General features: G+C 44.7%; 1 protein-coding gene and 1 long non-coding RNA gene across 3 annotated transcripts in view; one reads left to right on the top strand and one right to left on the bottom strand.

Moving 5' to 3' along the window:
• Positions 1-9,414: 9,414 nt before the first annotated feature.
• LOC125634433 (uncharacterized) lies at positions 9,415-11,370 on the bottom strand. Its single transcript, XR_007355919.2, has 2 exons — positions 11,286-11,370; positions 9,415-9,898 (listed from the first exon to the last, which is right to left on the bottom strand). It is a non-coding gene; the product is annotated as an uncharacterized LOC125634433 (long non-coding RNA).
• A 48-nt stretch (positions 11,371-11,418) lies between these two features.
• The window catches only part of BCKDHB (branched chain keto acid dehydrogenase E1 subunit beta), a 300,416-nt gene continuing 284,759 nt past the window's right edge, over positions 11,419-27,075 (top strand). The window contains exons 1-3 of one of the 2 annotated variants that reach the window (XM_048845156.1): positions 11,419-11,581; positions 17,353-17,430; positions 24,194-24,262. In XM_048845156.1, the coding sequence (XP_048701113.1) occupies positions 11,419-11,581; positions 17,353-17,430; positions 24,194-24,262 (310 nt within the window). The remainder of the gene's footprint in view (positions 11,582-17,352; positions 17,431-24,193; positions 24,263-27,075) is intronic. The other variant, XM_048845159.1, reaches the window with a different exon arrangement.

Here is a 27,075-nt window from a genome sequence, read left to right on the forward strand (position 1 = left end):
ATTGCCTGCAAATTGACATTATAGGGCCACTCCCACAGTCAAAGCGGGGCAACCTGTACTGCTTGGTTGTGGTTGATGTGTTCACGTGATGGGTGGAGGTGTAGCCTACATGGTATGCGACTGCCCTAACCACTACCCATGTTTTGATGGACAAACCTGTTCTTGATTTGGCCTTTCAGCTGAGATAGACTCAGATAGAGGGCCACACTTTGTGGAGGAGATAACTAGGGCACTATGTGCTGTACTGAACATCAAGCAGCGGTTGCATATAGCTGCGCACCCACAAAATTCTGGGATAGTTGAACGGGCTCATAGGACCATTAAGATGGCTCTTCAAAAGCTCATAGATGCACAGGGAAGGGACTGGGATAGCAAGCTACCTTACATCCTTATGGCTATGCGATCCACCCGAACCGTGCATGTGTTTTTGCCGCACAAGCTATTAACAGGTAGGTGAACTCTGGTGGGTGGGAGGAGTCCTGCCAGACAAATATCAACCAAGGGTACAGATAGATCTATATATGCGTCAAGTGTTAAATACTATCAGTGGCATACAATATCAGGTAGCCCTTCAACTAAAAGCCAGCAATCAGATAGTAACTAATTGTTTGGGACATGTTAATGATGTGGGATTGGAGGTTGGCACTAAAGTTATGTTCCGACACTACTCAAAAAAAGGGCATGTTCTTAGTCCTCACTGGGTGGGACCGGCAATCATAACAAACAGAGCTAGTGCTTCAGTGTACCAGGTTTGAGTTTCTGCAAAAAGGGGAACTAAATTAAAATGGGCAGAGACAGCTTTCCTGGGCCCTGCTGTGCACAGCCCATGAGGGGCCGGCTCAGCTGTCTGCGGGATCAGGCTGGAGCTGGATGCAGCATGCAGCTGCGTAGGGCACCAGAAATTTGGTGCCCCAAATTTCCTGGTGTCCTATGCAGCTGCGTAGTTTGCATACAGGTAGGAAAGGCCCTGAACACCACGTCAATTGAAGAAAAACCATTAAGCAAGCACTTTTTAAGCTGTTAGTAATACAGGTGTGTTTTTACAGAGTCTGCAGTCTCAACGGGCCCTGACGCACTCAAGTCAAATATAGATAGACTTACACACACACACCCACCCCCAAAGTCAAATATAGATAGATTTTCTGTTTTTCCATAGACATGTACCCCAGCATATTAGGGAGGAACAGAATCAGGGTCACTCATGATCGCTACCTCCCCCTCTCCTGGCTTTGTCTCAGTGGTGCTAAGGCTGGTACAAAGGCCTTACAGGCACTACTCTTGGCAATAAGCAAAATAATCAGTGGCTCCTCCTCTGGCTGGAATTTAAATGGGACCTGATCTGGTAGGTTTGCTCAGAGGGCCTGCATGCAACTTAGGTGGCTGAGTGCCTATCTGCCCCCTGGTTTGTGAATCACTTAGGTGGGAGACAGACCTCCAGCTGCTCAGAGTGAAGCAGCATTCCTAAAGGCAGACACAGAGGCGCCAAGGAAACTTTACCTGGGAAAAACTTAGGTGGTGAGTTCAGGATCCTACAGCATTCTGGTTGTGGATTTCAGTGGAGCCAAAAGTGAGATTTAGGCACCAAGTACTTTTGTGAATCCCACCCCAGAAGTTTAAAGTTGATGACCTAGTGGATGAGGAGCCCTGGTGGATTAGAAGAGGGGAGTAACATGATTAAATTGATGACTTAAGAAAGTTACTTTTAGAGCTGCATTTTGTGTTAACAATAGAAGAGGGCAGTGTGTGTAGGAGGCCCGAGAGGAGGATGTTTCAGTAATTAAAACAAAGTATAATGGAGGCCTGAAGAAGAGAAAAAGATCTTGGAGCAGCTGATAAGGAAGAAGAATGTGGAGGGAGCTTGATATGTGGGTAAACCAGATGGGATGGAACTAGGCAGGTGAAGGAATATCTTTTATTGGAACAACTTCTGTTGGTGAGAGACACAGAGCTCTTCTTCTGGTCTGATTGACAATGGGCCTGTCAGTGAGGCTAGAGGAAGAGAGGAATATGCAGGAGGGAAGACAAGGGATGGTGTTTTGGCCACATTGTTTAACATAGTTCCCCAACTTTTTGTATTGGCAATCCCTTTCACACAGCAAGCCTCCAAGTGCGACCCCCACCCCTCACTTATAAATTAAAACACATTATTTATATTTAACACTATTTTAAATGCTAAATTTAAACCCTATTGTTTAAAATGAATTTCTCTTTTCTCACTGCTTTTAAATTGAGACAAACACATGTTTATCGATTTATTGTTATAAGCATAAAGTTATTTTTAAATAGTTACTGTTAAGTAGAACTTTAATAGTTGATAGCAATTAATCACCATAAGCAGAAAAAAATCAGTGAGATGGATGATGCTGTTTATCTGGCACAAGAAGTTTTATTCTTGGCATTGTTTTAGAAAGGATGCATCTGATGTTGTCCTTCATATCGAGCCAGTTTCAGGATTTTTTTCTTTATTGTGAGAAGGCTGGAGAATCCACTCTCGCATTCATAGATAGTGGGAAATAGCAGAAGGACTCTCAGGGCCATTTCAGACCCCAGTGGGTATTCACTTGCACCTGAACACCAGAATTGGCTTGGGGCCAGCTGTATGAATTTTGCTTTCACTTCATCATCATTGATCATGTCAATAAATTGTTCGTGTGTGTGAATATCCTGAATAGGTAACTGCTCAGCTGTCACACTAAAAGGGTTCTTCCCCAGGCAATGAAGTGCTTCTGGTAGTGCTGGGAAGTAGTGTGAGAACTCTTCATGAAGACAAGTATCAGAGGGGTAGCCGTGTTAGTCTGGATCTGTAAAAGTGGCGAAGAGTCCTAGGGTACCTTATAGACTAACAGACGTATTGGAGCATAAGCTTTAATGGGTGAATACCCACTTCATCAGATCCATGCTAATACATCTGTTAGTCTATAAGGTGCCACAGGACTCTTTGCCGCTTCACAAAGATTTCTCAGATGTTCACTAATAGCTGACTTGAGAGCACTATCAATGTTGACTTCCTTCTTGCTGAATGAGGAAAATGTCAGAAACATGCCATATCTGTGTCCAACTTATTTCACCACAGATCAAACTTCAGCTGGAAGGCTCTGATTTTATTAGTCAGGTCTATTAACTTTGAATGAGGTCATTAAGACTATCAAAGATATTGACTAGGTATGCCAAGCAGATAAGCCATTTCTTGTCACTGACTTTTTTGTTCAGGTCTTGTTTCTCTTTTTTGCAGAAAAAACTCTGCCATCTCTTCACAAAGTATAAAAACATGCTTTAATGCATGCCCCCTAGAGAGCCATTGGACTTGAGTGTGGAAAAGCAGAACTTCATTTTCACCACCCATTTCATTGCAGAACTCTCAAAAGAGACAACTATTCAAAGCATATGCTTTAGTGAAGTTCACTGCTTGTATAACAACATCCACCACCACAGCATTAAGGCACATTGGGAATGTCTTTACAGCTAGGACTTGACAATGGATTCCACAGTGAGTCACAATCAAATTAAGTGACATGCACATTACCTTCTGCTGAAAGACAGACTGTGCACCTGTCATAAATATATAGAGAAGGGTAGCATAAAATCCCTCCTTGGCAGCTGTACTATATCGCCTTACCTGTAAGGGGTTAAGTAGGTCAAATAACCTAGTTGGCACCTGACCAGAAGGACCAATGAGGAAAGAAGATACTTTCAGATCTGCGGGGGGAGGAAGGTTTTGTTTGTGCGCTCTCTCTCTGTTGTTCCCTCTCCAGACGAAGAGAGAAGCCAAGCAGGCACAATATCTCCTGAAAATATGCCTGGAATATTCCATATAAAAATCACAGAAATTGTAATTAAGGCAAGGAAATAAGTTAGGTTATGTTTTGTTTTAGCTTGTGAATTTTCATATGCTACAGAGGTAGTTTAATTCCCGTTTTTGTAACTGTGAAGCTGAGCCAGAGGGGAATCCTCTGTGTTTTAAATCTTTTTATTTACCCTGTAAAGTTACCTTCCATCCTGCTTTTGCAGGTGTGATTCTTTTACTTTTTCTTTATAAATAAAGTTTTTCTTTTAAGAACCTGAATGATTTTCAGTTCCTGAAGATAAAGGGTCTGGTCTGTGCTCACATTCCTAACCAATTGGTTGGTATATTATTCTCAAGCCTCCCCAGGAAAGTGGGTGAAGGAGCTTGTGGGGATATTTTGCGGGGACAGGGATTCCAAGTGTCCCTTCCCTGAAATTTTGTGTAAATCACTTGGTGGTGGCAGCAATACCATCCAAGGACAAGGAAAGGAATTTGTGCTTGGGGAAGTTTTTAACCTAAGCTGGTAGAATAGAAACTTAGAGGGTCTTTCATGCGGGTCCCCATATCTGTACCCCAGAGTTCAGAATGGGTGGGCGGGGATCCCTGACAGCACCCATCATGGCTGGAGCACTGTTGGTACATATACCACAAAGATTTTTCCACTCAATGCCATTGCTTTTGAAAAAGGCATTCATCTTATTGAAAATGTCCTGTGCTGTTGTGGTTGTTTCAAGTTGTTCACAGAATAAGAACTCATCCTTAACATCCCCAGTATTAACATACTATATGAACACTATAAATTGTGCACAGTTAAGCTTCAGAGGGGTAGCCATGTTAGTCTGGATCTGTAAAAGTGGCAAAGAGTACTGTGGCACCTTATAGACTAACAGACGTATCGGAGCATGAGCTTTCGTGGGTGAATACCCACTTCGTCGCATGCATGTAGTGGAAATTTCCAGAGGCAGGTATAAATATGCAAGCAAGAATCAGGCTAGGGATAACGAGGTTTGTTCAGTCAGGGAGGATGAGGCCCTCTTCTAGCAGTTGAGGTGTGAACACCAAGGGAGGAGGTTTTTGTAGTTGGCTAGCCATTCACAGTTGAAATCGTGGTGGAAATTCTTCCAGGGTTTACTTGCACAAGTACAGACAGATATCATTTTCCTTTCCCAATACAAACGGATGGACATCATATCAAATGGACTGAAGGTGAAAAATCCATTGCTATCTACATACTACACAGACCACAGGGAGAGATTATGCCATACACTATCAAAGAAACTGAGGAACCACTTGATCAGCATCCCTATATGGCAAACAGGAAAACATCAAAAAGGAGCTCTCCAACCTGGAAACTCTCATAAATAACAAACTTTCCATACAAACGGACTTTACTAAAATAAGACAGGAGATCTACATTACACACTTCACCTCTCTACAAAGGAAAAAGGACTGTAAGCTGTCTAAAATCCTACCTGCCACATGGGGCCACAACAGTGGTACTCCAACTCACCCAGCAGTATCGTCAATCTATCCAGCTACACACTCAACCCGGCAGAAGTGTCTGTCCTTTCTCGGGGACTCTCTTTCTGCCCTGCCACCCCCACAAACATTATACAGTTCTGCAGTGATCTGGAAGCCTACTTTTGCCATCTCCGACTCCAAGAATACTTTCAAGATAACACTGAACAGCACACTGATACACAAATACCCTCCCACCAACAGCACAAGAAGAAGAACGACCACATGAGGGCTGAAATGACAGTCTGGACCTATACGTAGAATGCTTCTGCTGACGTACACAGGCAGAAATTGTGGAAAAGCAACATCGCTTGCCTCATAACCTCAGTCGTGCAGAACGCAATGCCATCCACAGCCTCAGAAACAACCCTGACATTATAATCAAAGAGGCTGATAAAGGAGGTGCTGTTGTCATCATGAACAGGTCTGACTACCAAAAGGAGGCTGCCAGACACCTCTCCAATACCAAATTCTACAGACCACTTTCCTCAGATCCCACTGGGGAATACACTAAGAAACTGCACCATCTACTCAGGACACTCCCTACACTAACATCGGAACAAATCAACACACCCTTAGAGCCCCAACCGGGGTTATTCTATCTATTACCCAAGATCCACAAACCCGGAAACTCCGGACGCCCCACCATCTCAGGCATTGATACTCTCACTGAAGGACTGTCCAGATATTTGGACTCTACTCAGACCCTACGCCACCAGCAGTCCCAGCTATCTCCGTGACACCACTGATTTCCTGAGAAAACTACAATGCAATGGTGATCTTCCAGAAAACACCATCCTAGCCACCATGGATTAGAGGCTCTCTACACAAACATCCCAAACACAGATGGAATACAAGCTTTCAGGAACAGTATCCCTGATGATGCCACAGCACAGCTCGTTGCTGAGCTCTGTAACTTTATCCTCATGCACAATTATTTCAAATTTGGTGACAATATATACCTCCAGACCAGTGGCACCACTATGGACACCCGCATGGCCCCACAATATGCCAACATTTTTATGGCTGACCTGAAACAACGCTTCCTCAGCTCTCGTCCACTCATGCCCTTTCTCTACCTATGTTACATTGATGACATCTTCATCATCTGGACCCATGGGAAGGAAACCCTGGAAGAATTCCACCACGATTTCAACAGCTTCCACCTCACCATCAACCTCAGCCTGGACCAATCTACACGGAGGTCCACTTCCTACACACCACGGTGCAAATAAGTGACGGTCATGTTAACACCACCCTATACCGAAAACCCACCAACTGCTATGTTTACCTTCATGCCTCCAGCTTCCACCCCGGACAAATCACACAATCCATTGTCTACAGCCAAGCGCTGAGGTACAACCGCATTTGCTCCAACCCCTCAGACAGAGGCCAACATCTACAAGATCTTCACCAAGCATTCTCAAGACTACAATACCCACATGAGGACATAAGAAAACAGATCAACAGAGTCAGACGTGTACCCAGAAGCCTCCTGCTGCAAGACAAGCCCAAGACAGAAACCAACAGAACTCCACTGGCCATCACATACAGTCCTCAGCTAAAACCTCTCCAACGCATCATCACTGATCTACAACCCATCCTGGACAACAATCCCTCACTTTCACAGGCCTTGGGAGGCAGGCCAGTCCTCGCCCACAGACAACCCGCCAACCTGAAGCATATTCTCACCAGCAACTACACACCGCACCATAGTAACTCTAACTCAGGAACTAATCCATGCAACAAACCTTGATGCCAACTCTGCCCACATATCTACACCAGCAACACCATCACAGGACCTAACCGGATCAGCCACACCATCACTGGTTCATTCACCTGCATGTCCACCAATGTAATATATGCCATCATGTGCCAGCAATACCCCTCTGCTATGTACATCGGCCAAACTGGACAGTCCTTACATAAAAGGATAAATGGACACAAATCAGATATTAGGAATGGCAATATACAAAAACCTATCGGAGAACACTTCAACCTCCCTGGACACACAATAGCAGATTTAAAGGTAGCCATCCTGCAGCAAAAAAAACTTCAGGACCTGCTGAGAAACTGCTGAGCTTCAGTTCATTTGCAAATTTGACACCATCAGCTCAGGATTAAACAAAGACTGTGAATGGCTAGCCAACTACAAAAGCAGTTTCTCCTCCCTTGGTGTTCACACCTCAACTACTAGAAGAGGGAAGAAATTTCCACTACATGCATCCGCAAAGTGGGTATTCACCTATGAAAGCTCATGTCTATAAGGTGCCACAGGACTCTTTGCCGCTTGTCCAGTTAGTAATATCAGTAGTTTCATCAAGCTGCAGCCTGAACATACTGAAAGCAAAATGTTTAATTTCATGCACAATTTGTTCTTTGATATCTTCAAACATCTCACATATCCTGCGTTTCACAGGATCATTTGCCATAGAAAGCATATTAAGGTTTCTGGCATTATCATTGCCGAGCATAAGCGACACAATATCTTTGCACACTGTCAGAATAAGCTCCTCACCTATTCATAGAATATGAGGGTTGGAAGGGACCTCAGAAGATCACAACCCCCTGCTCAAAGCAGGACCAATCCCCAATTTCTCCCCCAGATCCCTAAGTGGCCCCCCTCAAGGACTGAACTCACAACCCTGGGTTTAGCAGGCCAATGCTCAAACCACTGAGCTATCCCTCCCCCTATTATATGTAGCGACATAGCATAAGAAGCCTCCACAGCTGAGGATATTTGCGGTCAGAAACTTCCACCTGCATCAAGCCTGGCTTTCTTTGTTCCGTCTTCTCTGTGTTTTTATCTTTGTGCTCAGAATGTTTAGTTTCAAAATAGCTCTGCAATTTGCATGGTTTCATCGATTCAGAAAACAAAACTTCACCACAAATAACACATAGCATGTTTTCAATACCAGAGGTAAGATGCCGGTAAAACCGTGTTTAAAGTAATTTTTCCTTCCAATCTCAGTGTTTTCATTGGTCTGCGGTTTAATACAGCTCTTCAGATGCTGAATAATCAAGCCCTCTAATGTTGTCTCAGTCCCAGGGCTCGCCTTAGGGAAAATGGCACCTTGGGCCAACTTCTATTTTGGTACCCTTTCTTTGGAGGTGGAGAGGAGCTGAAGACAGAGCAGGGTTGGGAGTGGAGCTGGGCTGGCGGGACTCAAGGCTGAGAGCCCCACGCATGGCTGGGCTCAGGGCTTGTAACCCCCACATAATCACCTTGCGACCCCCCAGTTTGGAAATTGCTGGTTCAAGATTGCAAGCAGGCTGCAAGAAGCTGTCAGCCTAGGCACCAACTTCCTCTCTATCTGGAGGGTGCTTGACTCCCCCTGCAGGCCCATCCCCACTCTACCCCTTCCTCCAAGCCCCTACCTCGCTAATTAGCACCTGCTAATTTTTTTCCATGGGTGCTCCAGCCCTGGCCAAACTGAGGGGTGCACGGGAGAAGATAGGTTCTGGGACACAGAGTGATGGGCTCGGCCCAGGGGCACCATTTCAGATTTTGATATTGAGAGGAAACTTTAACCATGATTCCCAGGGCTACTTAGGCAGCTGAAAACTCTAGGTTTTTTTTTTTTTTTTTTTTTTGGCAGAAAATAATTTAGAAATTAGTTGACAGGAGCACTGCATCTAATTCCTATATAAAGAAAGAAATTTAAATAAATATTAGACCCACTCAGCTCTAATACTAACATGTTCTGACAAGTCACTTAAGGGACACTGCTTAGGTTTAAAATTGTAATGTATATTCTTACTTTGTTACTAACTCTTCAATACAATAATTTAAACAATTATAGAAAAATCTATATTACTTTCTATCTTTTAGGCTAATTAATTTTTGCAGTTTTCCAAGTTTGGAATAGATCATTTAATGTTTGGAAACATCATACTAGGTAAAAGCCCTGTGAGTTTATACTGCACCTGCCTGGAGTTTAGAGGTGTTACTATACTACAAATAATAGACTAGAAATGGACTTTAAACAGGAGTGAAACTGACACTTTCAAATCACTTTACAGTATTGCTAACCCCAAACGTTCAACAGTCTAGAGTCAGACTCACCAAAAAAGCCACAAGATAGTCTTAAAAATCACAAGATTATGTAAAATAGATTTGGTGTTCTTTTTATTTGCCTTTTGCTTTTTGAGCCTTTAGGGTGTACTGGGTCACATTTTGAAGCTTTCTCCAGAACACTGAGGGCTAGAAACGTACTTTTTCTTTAAGAATGAAGGCTGAAATAATCACATATCCACTTGACTGCAGGAGCTGTGGCTTTAAGGAAAACAATAATTATCATGAGACTCATGACAAAATCATGACAGTTGGCAACACTGCTTCCACTTCTGTTTAAAGGATAGTTACTTTCCAGAAGGCTCTTAAACACAACACTACAGCAATCGAGTTGCAGTTCTCACAGGAGAATATTTAAAACCAAACAGCAGGAAAATTCCATATTTTAGGATGAGGGAAAAAAATTGAGTCTTCTTAGGTATATCAAGGCCACTGCAGGGAGGAAAGGAAAATAAACAGGGACAGGAGTTCTGGGCAGCTCTTCCTCTTGAAAGAACGTTGGAGGGTCAAATCTTCCAGTCCTTAATAAGATAAAACATATTCCCATCAGTGCCTCCAGTCATAGATATTAACATGTGCTCAATAGCTATAGTTAAATATCAGAGCCATTTTATCCAGGACTACACATTTTATACACATTGGCTCAGGGACATTGTCTGCATATTCTGATCAGTGCTGAGTACACAGATGGTGCTTAGTGAATGATACAAATCTTGACAATAATCATTGACTTTATGGACTTTTCGGATGCAATTTCTGTTCTTTTTCTAGAATTGGCTTGGATACAGTTAAAAGAAAAGGAGTACTAATGCTACCTTAGAGACTAACCAATTTATTTGAGCATAAGCTTTCGTGAGCTACAGCTCACTTCACGAAAGCTTATGCTCAAATAAATTGGTTAGTCTCTAAGGTGCCACTAGTACTCCTTTTCTTGTTGGATACAGTTGAAACCCTAAGAATTTGAGGGATAAACACAGCTGATATTCAGACAACACTTTCTCATTTTTCCTTTGCTCATACAGAGAACAAAAAAATGACACAAGAAAATGGTTTTCAGTTAAAATGTAAAACTGCACAGCAGCCATTGCTCTAAAACTCAGCACAGGGCAGTTACCCCTCGGGGGCTAAGTGATCTCCTCTCATCTGACTCGGATTCTCTTTCTTCATCCTTCCTGACCATTGTGTTGCTTTTCATGCAGTCAACCATGACAACCTTCCCAACAGCCTGGGACCATTTGCTGGAGTCTCAGAGAAGTGGCCTTCTTGGTTTTGCTCCCATCTGTCAGAATCCTCCTTTTTTTTTGTCAGCATGCAGCAGAAAGAAAGGCTGGTCCAGCGGATTGGGTGCAAAACTCAGGGGGAAGGAGCCTGCCCCTGGCCCCGCAGCTGCCCTGCTTTGAAGGCTAACTGAAGCATCACAGAGCAGCAACTTGGGCTGGTTGCTTGCCTTGAGTACCTCTGTGCAGCAAGGTGCTGCCTTGCAAAACAGGCCTTTCCCCAGGAGAACAGCACCACAAGCCCAGCAGGTCAATCCCAGGGCTAGCACCCGGGAAGGCACAGGGACTGTGCTTTGACCTAGCTCCTGCCCACCTGGCACAATACTACCTCTCCACGTGACACACAGCCTGCTGCCTCCACCCCTTTCCTGCGCCCCGCCCGGCCGGCGCGAAGCACCGCCCCTCCTCAGCGTCGCGTCGCGTCGCCCCGCCCCACCTCTCCTTCCTCGGGGCGGCCCCTCCCCCTACTCTGCGCATTTTCTATCAGCGCAGCCGCGCCCCTAGCAGCCTAGCTCCACCCCTTCACAGCCCCGCGCCTCACACTTTCCTCCTCCACCGTCGCGCTGAGCCTATTCGCAACGACCTTGCTTATACGCGTGCGTACTAGAGACTACTCGCCCTCCGGCCTTACCCCGCCCACAGCACCGTGGGATCTGATTGGTCCGTTCTACGTTGCCCAGCTAGCCAATAGGAAAGCCGCATTCCTACCCCGCCTCTTTCCAACGTGCTGTTGCTGTCACACCTGAGTCCTGACCCTAGGGGAGATGGCGGCGGCCGGGCTCGGGCTGCGTCGGGTGTTGGTGCTCGCCTCCAGATTGGGGCAGCTGCGGGCCGGCATGGGGGGCCGGCTGCTCCCCTTGGCCGCCGGGCCGCGGCGACACGCGGCGCATTTCACGTTCCAGCCTGACGCGGAGCCCAGCGCGCACGGTGAGGGGGGGCCGCGCCGGGCTCAGCCCCCGTTACCCCCTGTAGCCTGCCTGGCCCTGGAGAGGGGCTGCCCGGCGCCGGGCTGGCGGAGGGCACCGGGCTCCCGGCGCAGCGCCTGCTGCTCTGGGTCCGCTTGTCCCGAGGGGTCCTAGGCGTTAACGGGAGCCGCCCTTCCCCGCCCGCCGCGCTGTCAGCGCCCGCTGTGGTTGGGGGCAAGGGCGCTGGATTTCCCAGGCGTGCCCCCTCCCCCCAAACAGACACCCCCCGGGGCAGCCGTTAAACGTCCCCTGGCGGCGGCCCAGGCAGGCAGCGCGGCGCGCAGCGGGCGTGTTGTTACCCCAGAACCACGAGCCCGCTCCCCTGAGCAACGAGCGCGCTGGCAGCCAGGAGACTTTCCCGACAAACAGTAAACGCCAGTTCTTGGCCGCCAGCCTTCTGGGGTGGGAGCCTCTGGGGTGGCTGACGCCACCTGGGCAGGCGCTCTCTGTAGTTAGGGTGAAAACGGCCTTTCTGTAAAGGGGGGACTGAGATCCCCCGGTCCATCCCTCCTTTCCAGCCGCTGGGCTCGGTGCGAGCCTTGCGACAAACTTACCCGAGTTGATGACGCTGGAAGAGTAACTCATTCCCCTGAAATGACCGAAAGTTGAAGATAAGTGGTCTGATTTGATTTTTTGGCTAGGATCTGGAGCTAGGCACCAGGTAGAAAAGCAATAACAGCTGATCATTGCCACTTTTGGGTTAAAACTTGTTTTCACTTAGGGTCAGGAAACATAGATGTGTGACATAATTGCATTTTAAGTTCAGAAGCCAATATTGCTGTAAAGAAGGGGGGGAATCACTTAAAAGGTGTAGAGAAGATGTTTCTGTTGTACAGAGTAATGAGAGACTCCAGTGGAGAGGAGCGCCATTATCTTTTGTTGGTTCTGCTGTAAATAGGCTTGGTTGAATTTGATTTTTTTTTCAGTTTTGATTAATTGGGATTTTTATTTTTGCCAATTTTTATTTTTACAGTTACGGGAAGTTAGGGGTTGGCGGTGGGGTTACAGTTGGGGCAGTGCTGACAGTGGGGGCTGTAGGGGGCTTTCTGTGGGGCTGAAGGGCCCAAGACAGCTAGGGGAAAGGAGCAAGGGAGGCAGTGGTCCTGATCTGGTGGAGCAGAGACCCCCAGCTGGGGCTGCAAGGAGGAAGATGAGCCCCTGGCCCTGGGGGGGGGGAGGGTGTCTCTGCTGAATGTCTCCTGACAAGGGATTGCTCTCTTCTCCCCACCCCCCGCTGGTGGGTGAACTGGGCTGCAAAGGGCTGTCTGCGCTGCTGCAGGGCCAATGCCCTGCAGGCACAAGCTGTAGGAGGCTGCATTCAATGCTGAGTGTTCTGATTTTTTTTGTTTGTTTTTGTTGACTTCAGTGTGTCAGCTGAAATTGATATTTATTGACATCTGATGATTTCAATTGGATCCTGTCAAGCCTAGCTATAAAGTAGCCAAGTTCCCATGCACTCTGTGGCAGGCTGGCCCTAAGTTCTGCAGCATGTTATAACAAGCTATAAATTCTGTGGCAGATTCAGTTTGCCATTTTCATAGAATTAATGGTGAGAATGCCAAATACAATTATTTTCATGTAATATTCAGTTAATCTTACATTGCCCTCAAATTTCCAATATGCCACAGAATTTTGACACATCACTGCAATTGTAGAAATTTTCAGTGTATGTTGGAGAAGCTGCAGGTTCTGGTATTTGGGCAGGAGACACTTAGCACTTCAGTTCCACGTTGTGGAGTTGCTACCAACAGTGGGAAAAGTTTGCAGACCGCTTAACAGTCAGGGCTCTAGTCAGAAGAGATTGACGGGTTCTCCCCAGGGTGCCACCTGGAATTGGGGTACCACTGAGCCCCCCAACCCACCAGCCTGGGCTCCCTTTTACGCTGTACTGCTGTGACAAGCTGCAAAGCCCTCGGGAGTATAAACCCAAAATTATACTGTCTTGCGTTGAACAGGGAACTGTACAGCGTAAGGTCATAAAATTTACCCTCTCCCTCGCTGTGGAGAGGAATATGCAACAGCCTTTTGTCCTTGAGCTATGATTCCCAAACGCTGGTTTAGATAAAGCAAAAACAAGTTTATTAACTACAGAAGATAAATTTTAAGTGATAGCAAACAGGTCAAAGCAGATTACCTAGCAAATAAACAAAAAACTCAAACTAAACTTAATATACTAAATAGATTGGATATGAAGAGCAGCTTCTTACCGTACTAAGAGGTGATACAAGCAGGCTGCAAATTCTTAAGGGGCAAGCTCAACTTGCTTACAGCTTGGAATCCCCAGGTGTTCCATTCACAGGCTAAAAATCCCTTTAGCCTGGGTCCAGTGCTTCCCCCAGTTCAGTCTTTGTTCCTCAAGTGTTTCTCGTGTGGGGACCGAAGAACGCCAGATGCATATGGCGGGAATGCTTTGTTTTCAAGCTTGGTTCCCCGGATTGGTCTTGGAAAAACACTGACATCCCAAGATGGAGTCTAGAGACATGTGATCTCATTACATGTCTTTGTAGAGTCATAACAGCCATTACTTGGAGGCTGTCTGATGTGTTCTCAGGAAGGCTCCCCAGGTGGGAGATGAGCTACTCCTAAGGCCATAAGAGCAGCCATACTTGGTCAGACCAAAGGTCCATCTAGCCCACTATCTGGTCGTCCGATCGTGGCCAATGCCAGGTGCCCCAGGGGGAATGGACAGAACAGATAATCAAGTGATCCATCCCTTGTCACACATTCCCAGCTTCTGGCAAACGGAGGCTACGGGCACCATGTCTGCCCATCCTGGCTAATAGCCATTGTTGGGCCTATCCTCCATGAATTTATCTAGTTCTTTTTTTGGAACCGTGTTCTAGTCTTGGCCTTCACAACATCCTCTGGCAAAGAGTACCACAGACTCACTGTGCCTTGTGTGAAGAAATACTTCCTTTTGTTTGTTTGAAACCTGCTGCCTATTAATTTTATTTGGTGACCTCCTAGTTCTCGTGTTATGAGAAGGAGTAAATAAAGCTTCCTTATTTACTTTCTCCACACAGTCATGATTTTATAGACCTCTATCATATTCCTCCCTCCCCGAGTCCCCTCTTTTTCCAAGCTGTAAAGTCCCAGTCTTATTACTCTCTCCTCATACGGAAGCCATTCGATACCCCTAATAATTTTTGTTGCCCTTTTCTCAACCTTTTCCAATTCCAATATATCTTTTTTGAGATACATCCACACGTAGTATTCAAGATGTGGGCGTACCATAGTTTTATATAGGGACAATATATTTTCTGTCTTATTATCTATCCCTATCTTAAAAATTCCCAACATTTTGTTAGCTTTTTTGACTGCTGCTGCACATTGAGTGTATGTTCTCAGAGAACCATCCACAGTGACTCCAGGATCTTTCTTGACTATTAACAGCTAATTTAGACCCCATCATTTTATATGTATAGTTGGGATTATGTTTTCCAATGTGTATTACTTTTCATTTATGAACATTGAATTTCATCTGCCATTTTATTGTCCATGCACCCAGTTTTGAGAGGTCCCTTTGTAACTCTTTTCAGTCTGCCTGGGACTTACAAAACTTAAGATAGTTATCATCTGCAAATTTTGCCACCTCACTGTTTACCCCTTTTTCCAGATCTTTATTAATATGTTGAATAGGACTCCAGTACAGACCCCTTGGGGACACCATTATTTACCTCTCTGCATTCTTTAAACTGACCATTTATTACTACCCTTTTCCCCCCAATCTTTAGGAAGGCCTATTGTTTTTTCCTAATGGCTCATTGCCCTGAATAGGCCCTTCCAAACCCAGCTATCTATCATGAAAGCATCTTGTCTAGTGGGCATTCCCCAGGTGTAACTATGTTTTGAAATACAGATTATAGTCAGGTTTCAGAGTAGCAGCCGTGTTAGTCTGTATTCGCAAAAAGAAAAGGAGTACTTGTGGCACCTTAGAGACTAACCAATTTATCTGAGCATAAGCTTTCGTGAGCTACAGCTCACTTCATCGGATGCATACTGTGGGAAGTGTAGAAGATCTTTTTGTACACACAAAGCATGAAAAAAATACCTCCCCCCACCCCACTCTCCTGCTGGTAATAGCTTATCTAAAGTGATCACTCTCCTTACAATGCTTGATTAAATAAATCTCTGCTCATCACCAGTTCTGGAAAGACTGGGTTGTCATACTGTGAATAACTTAGTATGGGGAGGGGCAAGAGATTGTCAATTTTTTGTAAATTACACTATATCATTCCATCTCTGCCTGCTGCTTTGAGCTTCCATGGCATTTTCCCCACTCTCTGATCACAAAGTGTATTATGAAAGACAACTAACGAATACTGGGGATATATAGGGATCAAAACAGCCAGCTCTGGGCTGGAATGATACAGTTCTTTAGCCATGTACAGCAACCTATACAGCAATCTGAGAGGAAGTGAAAAGCTCTCTTTACTAAATTTAAGCTGATGGATTGTTTAGAGAGTTAAAACTAACTCAATTAGTTAGAATTTTTAAAAATATTGAGGTTTCTACTACTACTGTGAATGGCCTGGAACTCCATTTTACTGTCATTCAGAAGACAGGCCCATCTACAGCTGGGCAAAGATTCAGTAATAACTTGGAGGGGGAAAAAGAAAAGGAGTACTTGTGGCACCTTAGAGACTAACCAATTTATTTGAGCATGAGCTTTCGTGAGCTACAGCTAAAGAATTGCCATCACCAGTTCCTTGTAGGTCTTACTCCTGAGGGAATTTTGTGCTCAAAACTTAAAATTATGCACACTATTTTAAAATTCGACAAATTTTATTTGTCAGTAAATTAAATAAATGTGGCTCCAGCATGGCAGTGGGGAGCATAGGCCACTGGATGCATTGAGGTGGGAGATCACCCTGAAGCCCTCACCTCCCCCAGTACAGGGACTTGGCAGTGAGGCTGCACCTGACCCTGACACAGTGCAAGGGCTGGGCCTGCCTCAGAAGCACCCTGGGGTCCTGCCCCTCTGTGCCAGGTGTGGCTGGGCAGGCTCAGCCCAGCAGGATCCTAGTTTTGGGGAGTCCAAGTGTGGGGTGAGAGATTTCTGTGTGGGACATCTGTGCAGGCAGCTCAGTGGGAGATTTGGATGCACAGGGGCTCGTTAGGGTGCAGGGACAATGGGACTCTGCAGGGGATCCAGATGATAGTGGATGGGCTCTGTGGGGGGCGAGGGGTGGGTAAGGCTACTTCTGTGCCCTTACAGGAATGTTCTATGTTAATGAGGATCCTGGGTCTAATAGCTGTGGTATCCTGTAGGAAAGAAGGCCATGGACTGAAATTTGGGCATACTTTGGTAAACTTTAACGGAGTGGGTAACTATCTCAAAATGGTTATTTTTCATAAGGAAACAGTTTTACATAAGCTTATTGTCTTATAACCAGTAGGTGTTAGCCTTTGAAAATGCCTTGCAAAGTTACATCTGTTCTCTTGTATCTGGAGGCTCGAAGGAAGTTACAGCATATGCTGTCATCGTTTTGTAACTTTTGAAAGAGATCTGAAATACTGGCTATCAGTATTGCAGTTACTGGGATTATCAAGTGTGCCAAACTGTATCTCGTCCATTTAAAGTCTACGCCGCAAAACAGTCCTTTTGATCCTCATTAGCATTTTCCTTTTAAGGACTTCAGTGGCTGCTGGCTCGTTTAAATTATTACTAAGTTTTTTGTTTTGTTTTATTTTTAAACAGATAAATAGCTAAATAATGTCTCTCTCATGCAGGGCAAACCCAGAAAATGAATCTTTTCCAGTCCATAACTAGTGCCTTGGATAATACCTTGTCCAGAGATCCAACTGCAGGTACACTATAACTGTAATTATGTGTCTCTCTGTACTGTGAAATTAGTCATTTTTAAGATTATCTGAAATGTTTTTAATAAAATGTAGAAATAAACTGAGGTTCCAAATCACTTAGAGAATACACCTGTAGGATTAAAAATGTATAAACAGTGTACTGAAAGACTATGTACCACATTGGAACTCAGCTGCAGTTCTTTTTCTCCTACAGCAATTGACTGCATCATTAACATCTAATGTGGAGCAGAGAGCTGCATTGCTTAGCTTGCTTGGTATATGAGTAGTGATCCAAATATGTCAGGGGAAATTCAGGTCCTAGCAGATAAACTAGTTAATTCTCATCTTAAAAAAACAAAACTACTTTAAGTTGAAGAGTACACTTTTAGAACACTTCAGATGTTAGGTTTTTGAGTTTTGTTTTTCCAAAAATGCATTTACTTTTGAATTTTCCTGATTGTAAATGTGCATGTTTGTAGTGATGATCAGAAATACCTCTGAGGTCTGGCTCTGGTTTTTCATTTTGTTGCTCTAAATATTTCTGCACACCTGTAACTTAGAGTGACAAAGTTCCTTCTGTACCTTGGTGGGTCTTGCGCTTATTGGCGGATTTGCTCGCCTTGGAGCTTCACTACAGCTCTCAGTTTGGCCGTTTTCGTGAACCCACAGTCCAGGTCAACTCCTCCTGTGTCTGACCAGGAGTTGGGAGGTTTTGGGGGAACCCGGGTCCACCCTCTACTCCGGGTTCCAGCCCAAGGCCCTGTGGAATGCAGCTGTCTAGAGTGCCTCCTGGAACAGCTGTGCGACAGCTACAACTCCCTGGGCTACTTCCCCATGGCCTCCTCCCAACACCTTCTTTATCCTCACCATAGAACCTTCCTCCTGCTGTCTGATAATGCTTGTACTCCTCAGTCCTCCAACAGTATGCGTTCTCACTCTCAGCTCCTAGTGCCTCTTGCTTCCAGCTCCTTACACGCACACCACAAACTGAAGTGAGCTCCTTTTTTTAAACCCAGGTGCCCTGATTAGCCTGCCTTAATTGATTCTAGCAGCTTTTTGATTGGCTGCAGGTGTTCTAATCAGCTTGTCTGTCTTAATTGTCTCCAGAAGGTTCCTGATTGTTCTGGAACCTTCCCTGTTACCTTACCCAGGGAAAAGGGACCTATTTAACCTGGGGCTAATATATCTGACTTCTGTTACCCTCCTGTAGCCATCTGGCCCGACCCTGTCACATATCTTCTCCCCCTGCCCCGCCCAACACTACAGGGTTGGGCAACTTGGGACATCAGGCAGTGTACTCCTGACAAGCCATCTGGATTGCTATGGTGGCTTCCAGCCTGGTGTTGTATGGTGAATTGGAAAGGTTGTAGGGACAGGAACCATCTGGTCACCCTTACGTTCTTCTCTTTATTTCGCTGCATCCACTGGAGGGGTGCATGGTCAGTCACAAGGGTAAACCGTCATCCCAGAAGGTGGTAATGTAGTGTTTCCATGGCCCATTTCACAGCTAGGCACTCTTTCAACCATGGCATACTTCTGCTCTCTCGGGAGGAGTTTCCTACTGAGGTAGAGGATTGGGTGTTCTTCATCTCCGACCAAATGCGATAGGACAGCTCCCAATCCTACTTCAGATGCATCTGTCTGTAAAATGAATTCTCTGTTGAAGTCTGGGGCTATAAGCACAGGGTTACTGCAGAGGGCTGTCCGTAGATCCATGAATGCTTTTTCTGCGGCATCTGTCCACTTCACCATGTCCGGACCCCGGGCTTTTATCAGGTCTGTCAGGGGACTCGCTCTGGTAGCAAAATGGGGAACAAATCGTCAGTAGTACCCCACCACACCCAGGAATGCCCGGACTTGTTTTTTCCGATTTGGCCGGGGCCAATTTTGGATAGCCTCTAGTTTGTTTAGTTGGGGCTTGACCATGCCCCTTCCTACAATGTAGCCAAGGTATTTAGCCTCGGCTAGTCCTATAGCACACTTGGCTGGGTTGGCTGTGAGGCCAGCCTGTCTTAGCGTGTCCAGAACCCCTTCCACCTTTCCTAAGTGGGTTTCCCAGTCAGGGGTGTGAATAATCACATCATCCAGGGCCGCTGCATAACTGGTATGGGGCCGTAGGAGCTTGTCCATAAGACGCTGGAAGGTGGCAGGTGCCCCATGCAGTCCAAAAGGAAGAACAGTATATTGAAACAGACCCTCCGGTGTAGAGAGTGCCATCTTTTCTTTCGCATCTTTGGCAAGGGGAATCTGCCAGTATCCCTTTTGTTAAATTGAGGGTGGTCAGATCTGGCATTGCTCAGGCAGTCAATTAACTCATCAATATGGGGTTTGCATCGAATTTGGATATCTCATTCAGCCGGCGAAAGTCATTACAAAACCTACTGGTGCAATCGCGTTTGCGCACCAACACAATCGGGCTTGACCACTGACTGTGGGACTTTTCGATGACTGCCAGCTTCAACATCCTTTTTACCTCTGCCTTGATCTCCTCCCTTTTTGCTGCTGGGACCCAATAGGGCCTTAAAATTACCTTTGCCCCAGGATCTGTGATAATGTGGTGATATGCTTCGGTGGTCCAGCCTGGTTTGGTTGAAAACACGTTCTGGTGTCGGTTGATCATCTCAGTTACCTCCTTCTTCTGGTCTGGTGTCAGATCAGTGGATAATCCTGATCTGCTCCTGCCTGTTATTTCCCCGAATCGGGGTCTCTTGGGCCACTAGACACGCCTCTCGTTGGTGCCAAGGTTTTAAGAGGTTAATGTGATAAATTTGTTCTTGTTTCCGGCGTCCTGGCTGCCGCTCCTTTGTAGGTTACTTCCCCCATGGGTTCAACCACCTCATAGAGCCCCTGCCATTGGGCCAAAAGCTTGCTTTCTGCCGTGGGTACCAACGATCCCCTGCTTGGAACTGTCGGACTTTTGCCTGGCGATTTTAATGGGTTCGCTGTGCCTTTCCCAAATGTTCCCGTACAATAGGGATGACCCGTACTATCCGTTCTCGCATCTGCAACACAAGGTCAATTATATTTCTCCCCTCTTCCCATATTTCTTTGGCAATATCTAGTATGCCACAGGGGTGGCGTCCGTATAATAATTCAAAGGGGGGAAAACCCAGTTGAGGCCTGAGGTACCTCCCGGATTGCAAACATAAGGTAGGGTAGTAGAGTATCCCAATCCTTCCCGTCCCGACTTATGACTTTTCTTATTGCCTTGAGGGTTCAGTTAAACCTTTCTTCCAGCCCATCGGTCTGTGAATGATACCCTGAGAACTTCAGTCTATGTATATGGAGCATTGTACAGAGATCCTTCATTAGCTTCAACATAAATGGGGTACCTTGGTCTGTTAATATCTCCTTTGGTAGCCCCACTCTGGCAAAGATCCCCACCAACACTTTAGCTATCGTTTTAGAGGTCGTGTTCCGCAGGGGGACGGCTTCTGGGTAGCGAGTAGCATAATCCAGAACGACAAGTGTATGCTGGTAGCACTGGATTGTCTTCTCCAGGGGTCCCACTAGGTCCATGGCTATTCACTCGAAAGGGACCTCTATGATGGGAAGGGGTACTAAAGGTGCCCTCAAGTGGGGATGGGGACTGTGCAGCTGACATTCTGGCCAGAAGAATCATCGCAGGACTCATGCTAGGGTCTTCTCTACTCCCAAATGCCCCCCAAAAAGAAGACTATGGGCCAGACTTAATACAGCATTCTGGTGTTTTTGAGGTACTAGGATCTGCTGTACCTTCTGCCCCTGTACTGGTGCAACCTGGTATAAGAGATTCTTCTTCATTATGAAGTAGGGTCCTGGTCCCTGGGTTTTCCCTTCCACGGGGACCCCATCTATTTCGGTCATCTCCTTCCTAATGTTGTCATACCTTGGGTCTTCAGCCTGCTCCCATCCAAAATTTCCTCTCCCGGGGTTAATCTGCTCGAGATCTAGGGGGCCAGTCTCTTTAGTCTCTACTGGTTCAGAGGCATTAGGGTGTGGGTCAGACTTGGGTGCTTCTCCCTCCTGGGTGACCTACTTTTCAGCTGCTCGGGTCCACCTACCTATAAGAGCGACCCTCTGGCTTTGGGCCAGTATTCGGGTTCCCAAGGCCTTAGCTGTCCTTCTTTCCCTTTTCGTGTTTCTACGCTGTCTGGGAGTGGAGAACAAATCTGGGGATATTTCAGAGAAGGTTGAGGGTTGACAGTCTACTGTGGATGCCTCACTACTTTCAGGGCTTCCCCCTCTCTCCAATTCCCCTACCGGGAGTAAGTCTCCAAACCCTGGGAAGTCCCTCCCTATGAGCACTGGGTATGGGAGTTTAGGGACTACACCTGCTGCTACCTCAGTAGTGTTCCCCTGAATCTCTATTTTTACTGGGATGGTGGGGTAATAACCAACTGTCCCATGGACGCATGTTATCCCCGTACGCTTAGCCCACAGCAGCTGACTGCGCTTCACGAGCTTCCCTGAGACAAGCGTGATAGCACTCCCCGAATCAACCAGTGCTGTGGTCTCTACCCCATTTAGCTTCACTTGTCTGGTGTACCTATGTGGGGATAGTGAGACCACACAAGGTAGATTAGGGAGCATGGGTCTACCCAGTTCCCCAGGTTACACTGCATAGGCTCCTCGGCATTGAGACACTATGCAGCTTTGTGTCCCCACTCCCCACAGGCATAACATCTGTATGGAGCCCTATGCATTCCCCAGTCTCTTGGTTTGGGCAGTCTAACATCACGATCCTCTTCCCCCTCAGTGCTCTGACATTTTGGCTTCTGGTGGGCCTTCAGCCCTTCTCTTTTTCCACCTGGGCTCTCCTGGTGGCCCAGTCATCCAAGCTCTAGGGCTTGGTGCTGCTAGTTTAAGCCAGGGTGCTTCTTCCTTAACTGGTCGGGTCAGCTCCCTCGCTGTCCTTTGCCTCTCCACCTACAACAAGGTTGTTGCACTGGTAGAGGGTTCATTCTGGCTTACCCAGGCACAAAGGTCTGGCAGTAGTCCTCTCATGTACCGGTTGATGACAAGAACTTCTAGTATCTCCTCCGGGACTCAGTTCATAACCACTTTCATGCGAGATGGATGAGGTCATATAATTGGGACCGTGGGGTTTTGTTTTCCTGGTACCTCCACTCATGATATCGCTGGGCCCGTGCTGTGGTCATTACCCCGGATCTGGCCAGGATCTCTGCTTTCTGCTGGGGGTAGTCTGCCACAGCCTCTTCAGGCAAATCATAGTAGGCCTTCTGGGCCTCCCCCCACAGGAATGGAGCGAGGATGCCAGACCACGGTTTTCGGGGCCAAGCCTCCCGCAGGGCTGTCCTCTCAAAGACGAGGAGGTATGCCTCTACGTTATCCTCCCGCGTAATTTTCTGCAGCCAGTTGCTGGCCCGCATGATCAGCTCTGTAACCTTTTTGTACTGGTACCCCTTTCACATAGCAAGCCTCGAGTGCAACCCCTCTTATACCTTTAAAACACTTTTAAAAATCTATTTAACACCATTATAAATGCTGGAGGAAAAGCGTGGTTTGGGGTGGAGGCTGACAGCTCGTGACCCCCCCCCCCATGTAATAATCTTGCAACCCCCTGAGGGGTCCCGACTCCCAGTTTGAGAACCCCTGCTCTAGTTTTATATATTTAATATATAAATAAGTGTTGTATTTCTCAATGAGAAATCAAAAGTAGCCTTGCCCTAAAAATCCTAAAACTACTTTTTAAAAGGGATCAAAGTTCAGCAATCAACCAATTTAATGGAAAGGGCTAGACTGCTTTTAAAATCTGGATTCATTTACTGTCTAATGGCTTTTTGGTGGTTTGTATGGTTCCTAGTGGATGGATAGTCCACATTGCAAAGAGCATAATAATGGTGAGTATTTAAGCTGGCAACTTGCACAGTTATTGGACTACCTTCTTTTCCCTAAAGGTGGTCCCTCCAGATCAGGGCTGTAGCACATGGGTGGGACATTTGGAGAAACTTGCTATTTAATGGATCAATTAACATTTGTGGTGATCAGTTCAGCATTTTTCAGGAGCATTAAAATCACATAGAAATGAAATGGGAAACGAAACTAGTTGAAGCTTAAACATTAGTGGTTGAGTCCTTACTTGTGATGTCATTTTATTTTTGATTAAAAGGAAAGATTGCATCAGATCTTAAACTTTTTAAAATGGAATGTCTAAATTCAGCAGATGTTTGGTTAGTTCATACACTAAATTTCTTGGAATTTTTAAATGAATTGGTAGTGCTGTGGTATTACTTAAATATTTTTCTGAAATGTTCCTGCAGTAGTTTCTGAAACATAGCTAGAATAGTTTAAACATTGTCATACTAACTCCTCCTCTTCCCCTTTTGTTTAATGTACTGTTTTTTTAAAAGGTGGTGCTGATCTATGAGTGTAGGAGAGGTGGGGGAAAAGCTTGATTGCTAATATGCATACTATATTTAAAATGCTTTGAACTTTTTGTTGATAAAAATACAGTACTTTGAGGTCAAATTAATCCCCCTTTTGGACATGGTGAAACATCTAAAATTCAATGCTTTTAACTATAGTATTTTATAGTAGCATATACTCAGTAAATTGTTTAGAAATCTATTAAAACTTGTTCTTGCTCAATCATGAATGTTGAAACTTAAGATATTGAATATAAATGGAAACAGTGAAATTCAGGTGAGGACTGCGCTTACAGTTTATAAATGGTTAGAATAGAATAAATAGGATTATCTTAATTTTCAGACTAGACGAGTGTTTGTATTCATAAATAAAAGTAAACTATGTATGACTTATTTTGCAGTAATATTTGGCGAAGATGTAGCCTTTGGTGGAGTCTTCAGGTGCACTGTTGGGTTGCGAGACAAATATGGTGAGTTAGCTGCTTCTGTACAAGCAATATTAGATTTAAAATCTTTCCTTTTCCTGCTATAGCTATGATCCTAGATGAGTCTTGTGGGGAAAATCATGTAAACGAGTTTGTTTTTGTTTTGATATAGCTGAAGATTAATGTTTTGAACAGATTTAATGATTTTGTTTAATAGGAATTTCCAAATTAGGCATTGAACTTGGCCTCATAAGTTTATAACTTAAATTTTATTTTCAACTAAGTTGGCTTGCAAAAAGTTGTTTTTGGCTTTTACAAGGATTCCAGGTTGTAGTGTCTCTTAAGATCAGATAAGATATATTTATCTTTACTCGCAACTAGTAACCTGTGGTCATTCATACCAACTGTATTGTTTCCATAAAGAAAATGAGGTAACATGTATTTCTGGATCCTGTGTATAATTGACCAGGAACTGAGTTTAGGCCCTATATTCAATTCGGTTTTAACACTTTCTTTTTTTCCCTCCCCCGAAGTATACCACTTTCTCATGTGGTTCAGCTAGCCAGTGTTAGAACCATACTTGAACTGTCCTTAAAACTTAATTCTTTTACTCATTTTTCTGGCCCTGCGTAGAAAGAGCCTGAAAAAATATTAGTTACCTTGTTCACAAATTAACCAGGATAGTCAGTTTTGTAACCTACTAGACATGAAAAGCATAACTTGAGAAACTGTATGGAAAATAAGATGTTACTTTATCCAAGAACTGAGTGATGTGGTAAATCTCATGAAGCTTGGCTTAGTAATGAGGGAAGACAGGAGGAAGTTTATTTAAAACACTTGGGAATCTTAACTGTTACTTCCTCTTGTGGAATCATTGTGCTGTCTGAGCATCTCTTCAATGGCACATTCTCAAGAATCCTTTTGTCCCATTATAGGAATCTGGACTCAGAAATACAACTGATCTTTTTCTTTCAGTTGCCCGGGGAAAGGTTGGAATTCTCCTTGACTTATGCTGGTGTAATTCTGACTTCAGTGGAGTTAGTCCTGATTTGTGAGAGAGAAGAGTCAGGCTCATAGCTCTTTTGTTAGACTCTGTTCTTCTGGTTAATGGTGGTTTTTTCTCAGAAAATGCAAAGACGTCCTTTCTGAATTTCTGCTTTACAATTGAAATAGCTCTCTTCTGGTTACCCATAGAATGTATGTTTTTTTTAACTTGGCTTTTGTGGTTCTAATAAAAAACATTATCAGAGTATAAAATGTCAGTGTTTCATGTACTACATGCTGGGTAATATCTATAGTTACCTGCATGGTGGTTAAGAGTAATAGGGGATAAGATAGTATGCGTCAGTGATCGCCTTAAGCACATAAGGGAGACCATGTCTACACTGCCCTGCAATTCAGACTATGGGGATGTGGATTACAGCAAGCTCTGAAGTGCTGCGCTGTAACTCCCTTGTGTGGATGCTGTGGGCTGAACAAAAAGGTACCTAGTTCACATTATTGACTACTTTAATGTGAACTAGGAACTTTTTCGTTCGCATACAGTGTCGACATGGGGAGTTACAGCGCAGCATTCTGGTGTTTATGTAATTTACCCCACTGTAGTCCAAACTGTGGGGCAGTGTAGACCAGCCCTAAGCCTGTCTGACTTAACTAGGCATATCTTCTTTCTATGCCTCACCCTCTTTCTTACTATAACATTCAAGTAGGCTACCGGTCTATCTTTTATCTGTAACTTTGTTCATGGTAGGCAAATTTTAAAAATCATAGCTACAGAAAGCGAACACCATAAATTTTTGAATACTAATATTTGCATTAGAATAAGATCTCTGTGATATTACATTTGGTTGCTGCAAAAATTAACACAAGATTTCAACAGGGAAATAAGCAGCAGGAGCAGATGGGTTCTCAAGCAAATATCCTGTTTCTGTGCAAATGTTTCTAGTAGTAAAGCACAAGGGAAAACAAATACAAGTTGTATTACCAGGAGACTGTTTACGCAGTGTATTGTGTATGCAAAAAATAAAGTCCTTAAGATCCTTTTGGCCCTCATTGGTAAGAATATCTTGTTTATTGTTGAAGGTTTTTTCCACTAACCAGCAAAACAGCAATAAGCAAATACAAGATCATTTGTCAATATTTATATCATACCAATGTGTTGGTGTAAAATGTGAGGGTGTTTTTATTTTTCCTCCTTTTGTGTTTTTTTTTCTTTTTCTGGTATATAATCATCAAGATCACTAGATGGCAGTCTGGCTCTGAAAGTAGTACTCTTAAGAGCAAGTCTGTGGTCCCTTTTTAATTAAATGCAGGGAGCAAGATCTAAATACCAATTTATATACTTGTAGGCAGAATTTAGTTTATTAATGGCTCAGAACTACCCAGATGTTAATCAATATCAAGACTACGGTGCAGAGAAGTTGGGGGGGGGGAGAGGGGGAAGTATTTTAAAACAGATTTCTTCTTTCAGTGAGTCTAAATTAACTCTGTGCTATGAAAGCCAGTTAAACCCCACATGTATCTTATGCTTATCTCAGGAAGAAGGTGTCAAGAGGAAAAAATAAAATCATTTTAAATCAGGTCAACACTTAAAGTGGCTTATGAGACTACATATAATTAAATACTTTAGCTTAGAATTTAAATGCACAGAAGTTAGTAAATAGAAGTTTTTCTCACAGCAGCTGTAACTTGTTAGTGTCTGAATTAAACCTATGGTAATTCTTCAGAGTCCCTTTGTGGCAGACCCAACTATGTATTGGTATTCGCACATGAACCCGCAAACACACTTTTTGCCACTTCTCAACAGTGAAGGTGTTGCTCTGGGACTCATGAGATATATGTATGGATGCCCTTATGGG

This window comes from Caretta caretta, chromosome 3 (genome assembly GCF_965140235.1).
Source record: "Caretta caretta isolate rCarCar2 chromosome 3, rCarCar1.hap1, whole genome shotgun sequence".
Lineage (NCBI taxonomy): Eukaryota > Metazoa > Chordata > Testudines > Cheloniidae > Caretta > Caretta caretta.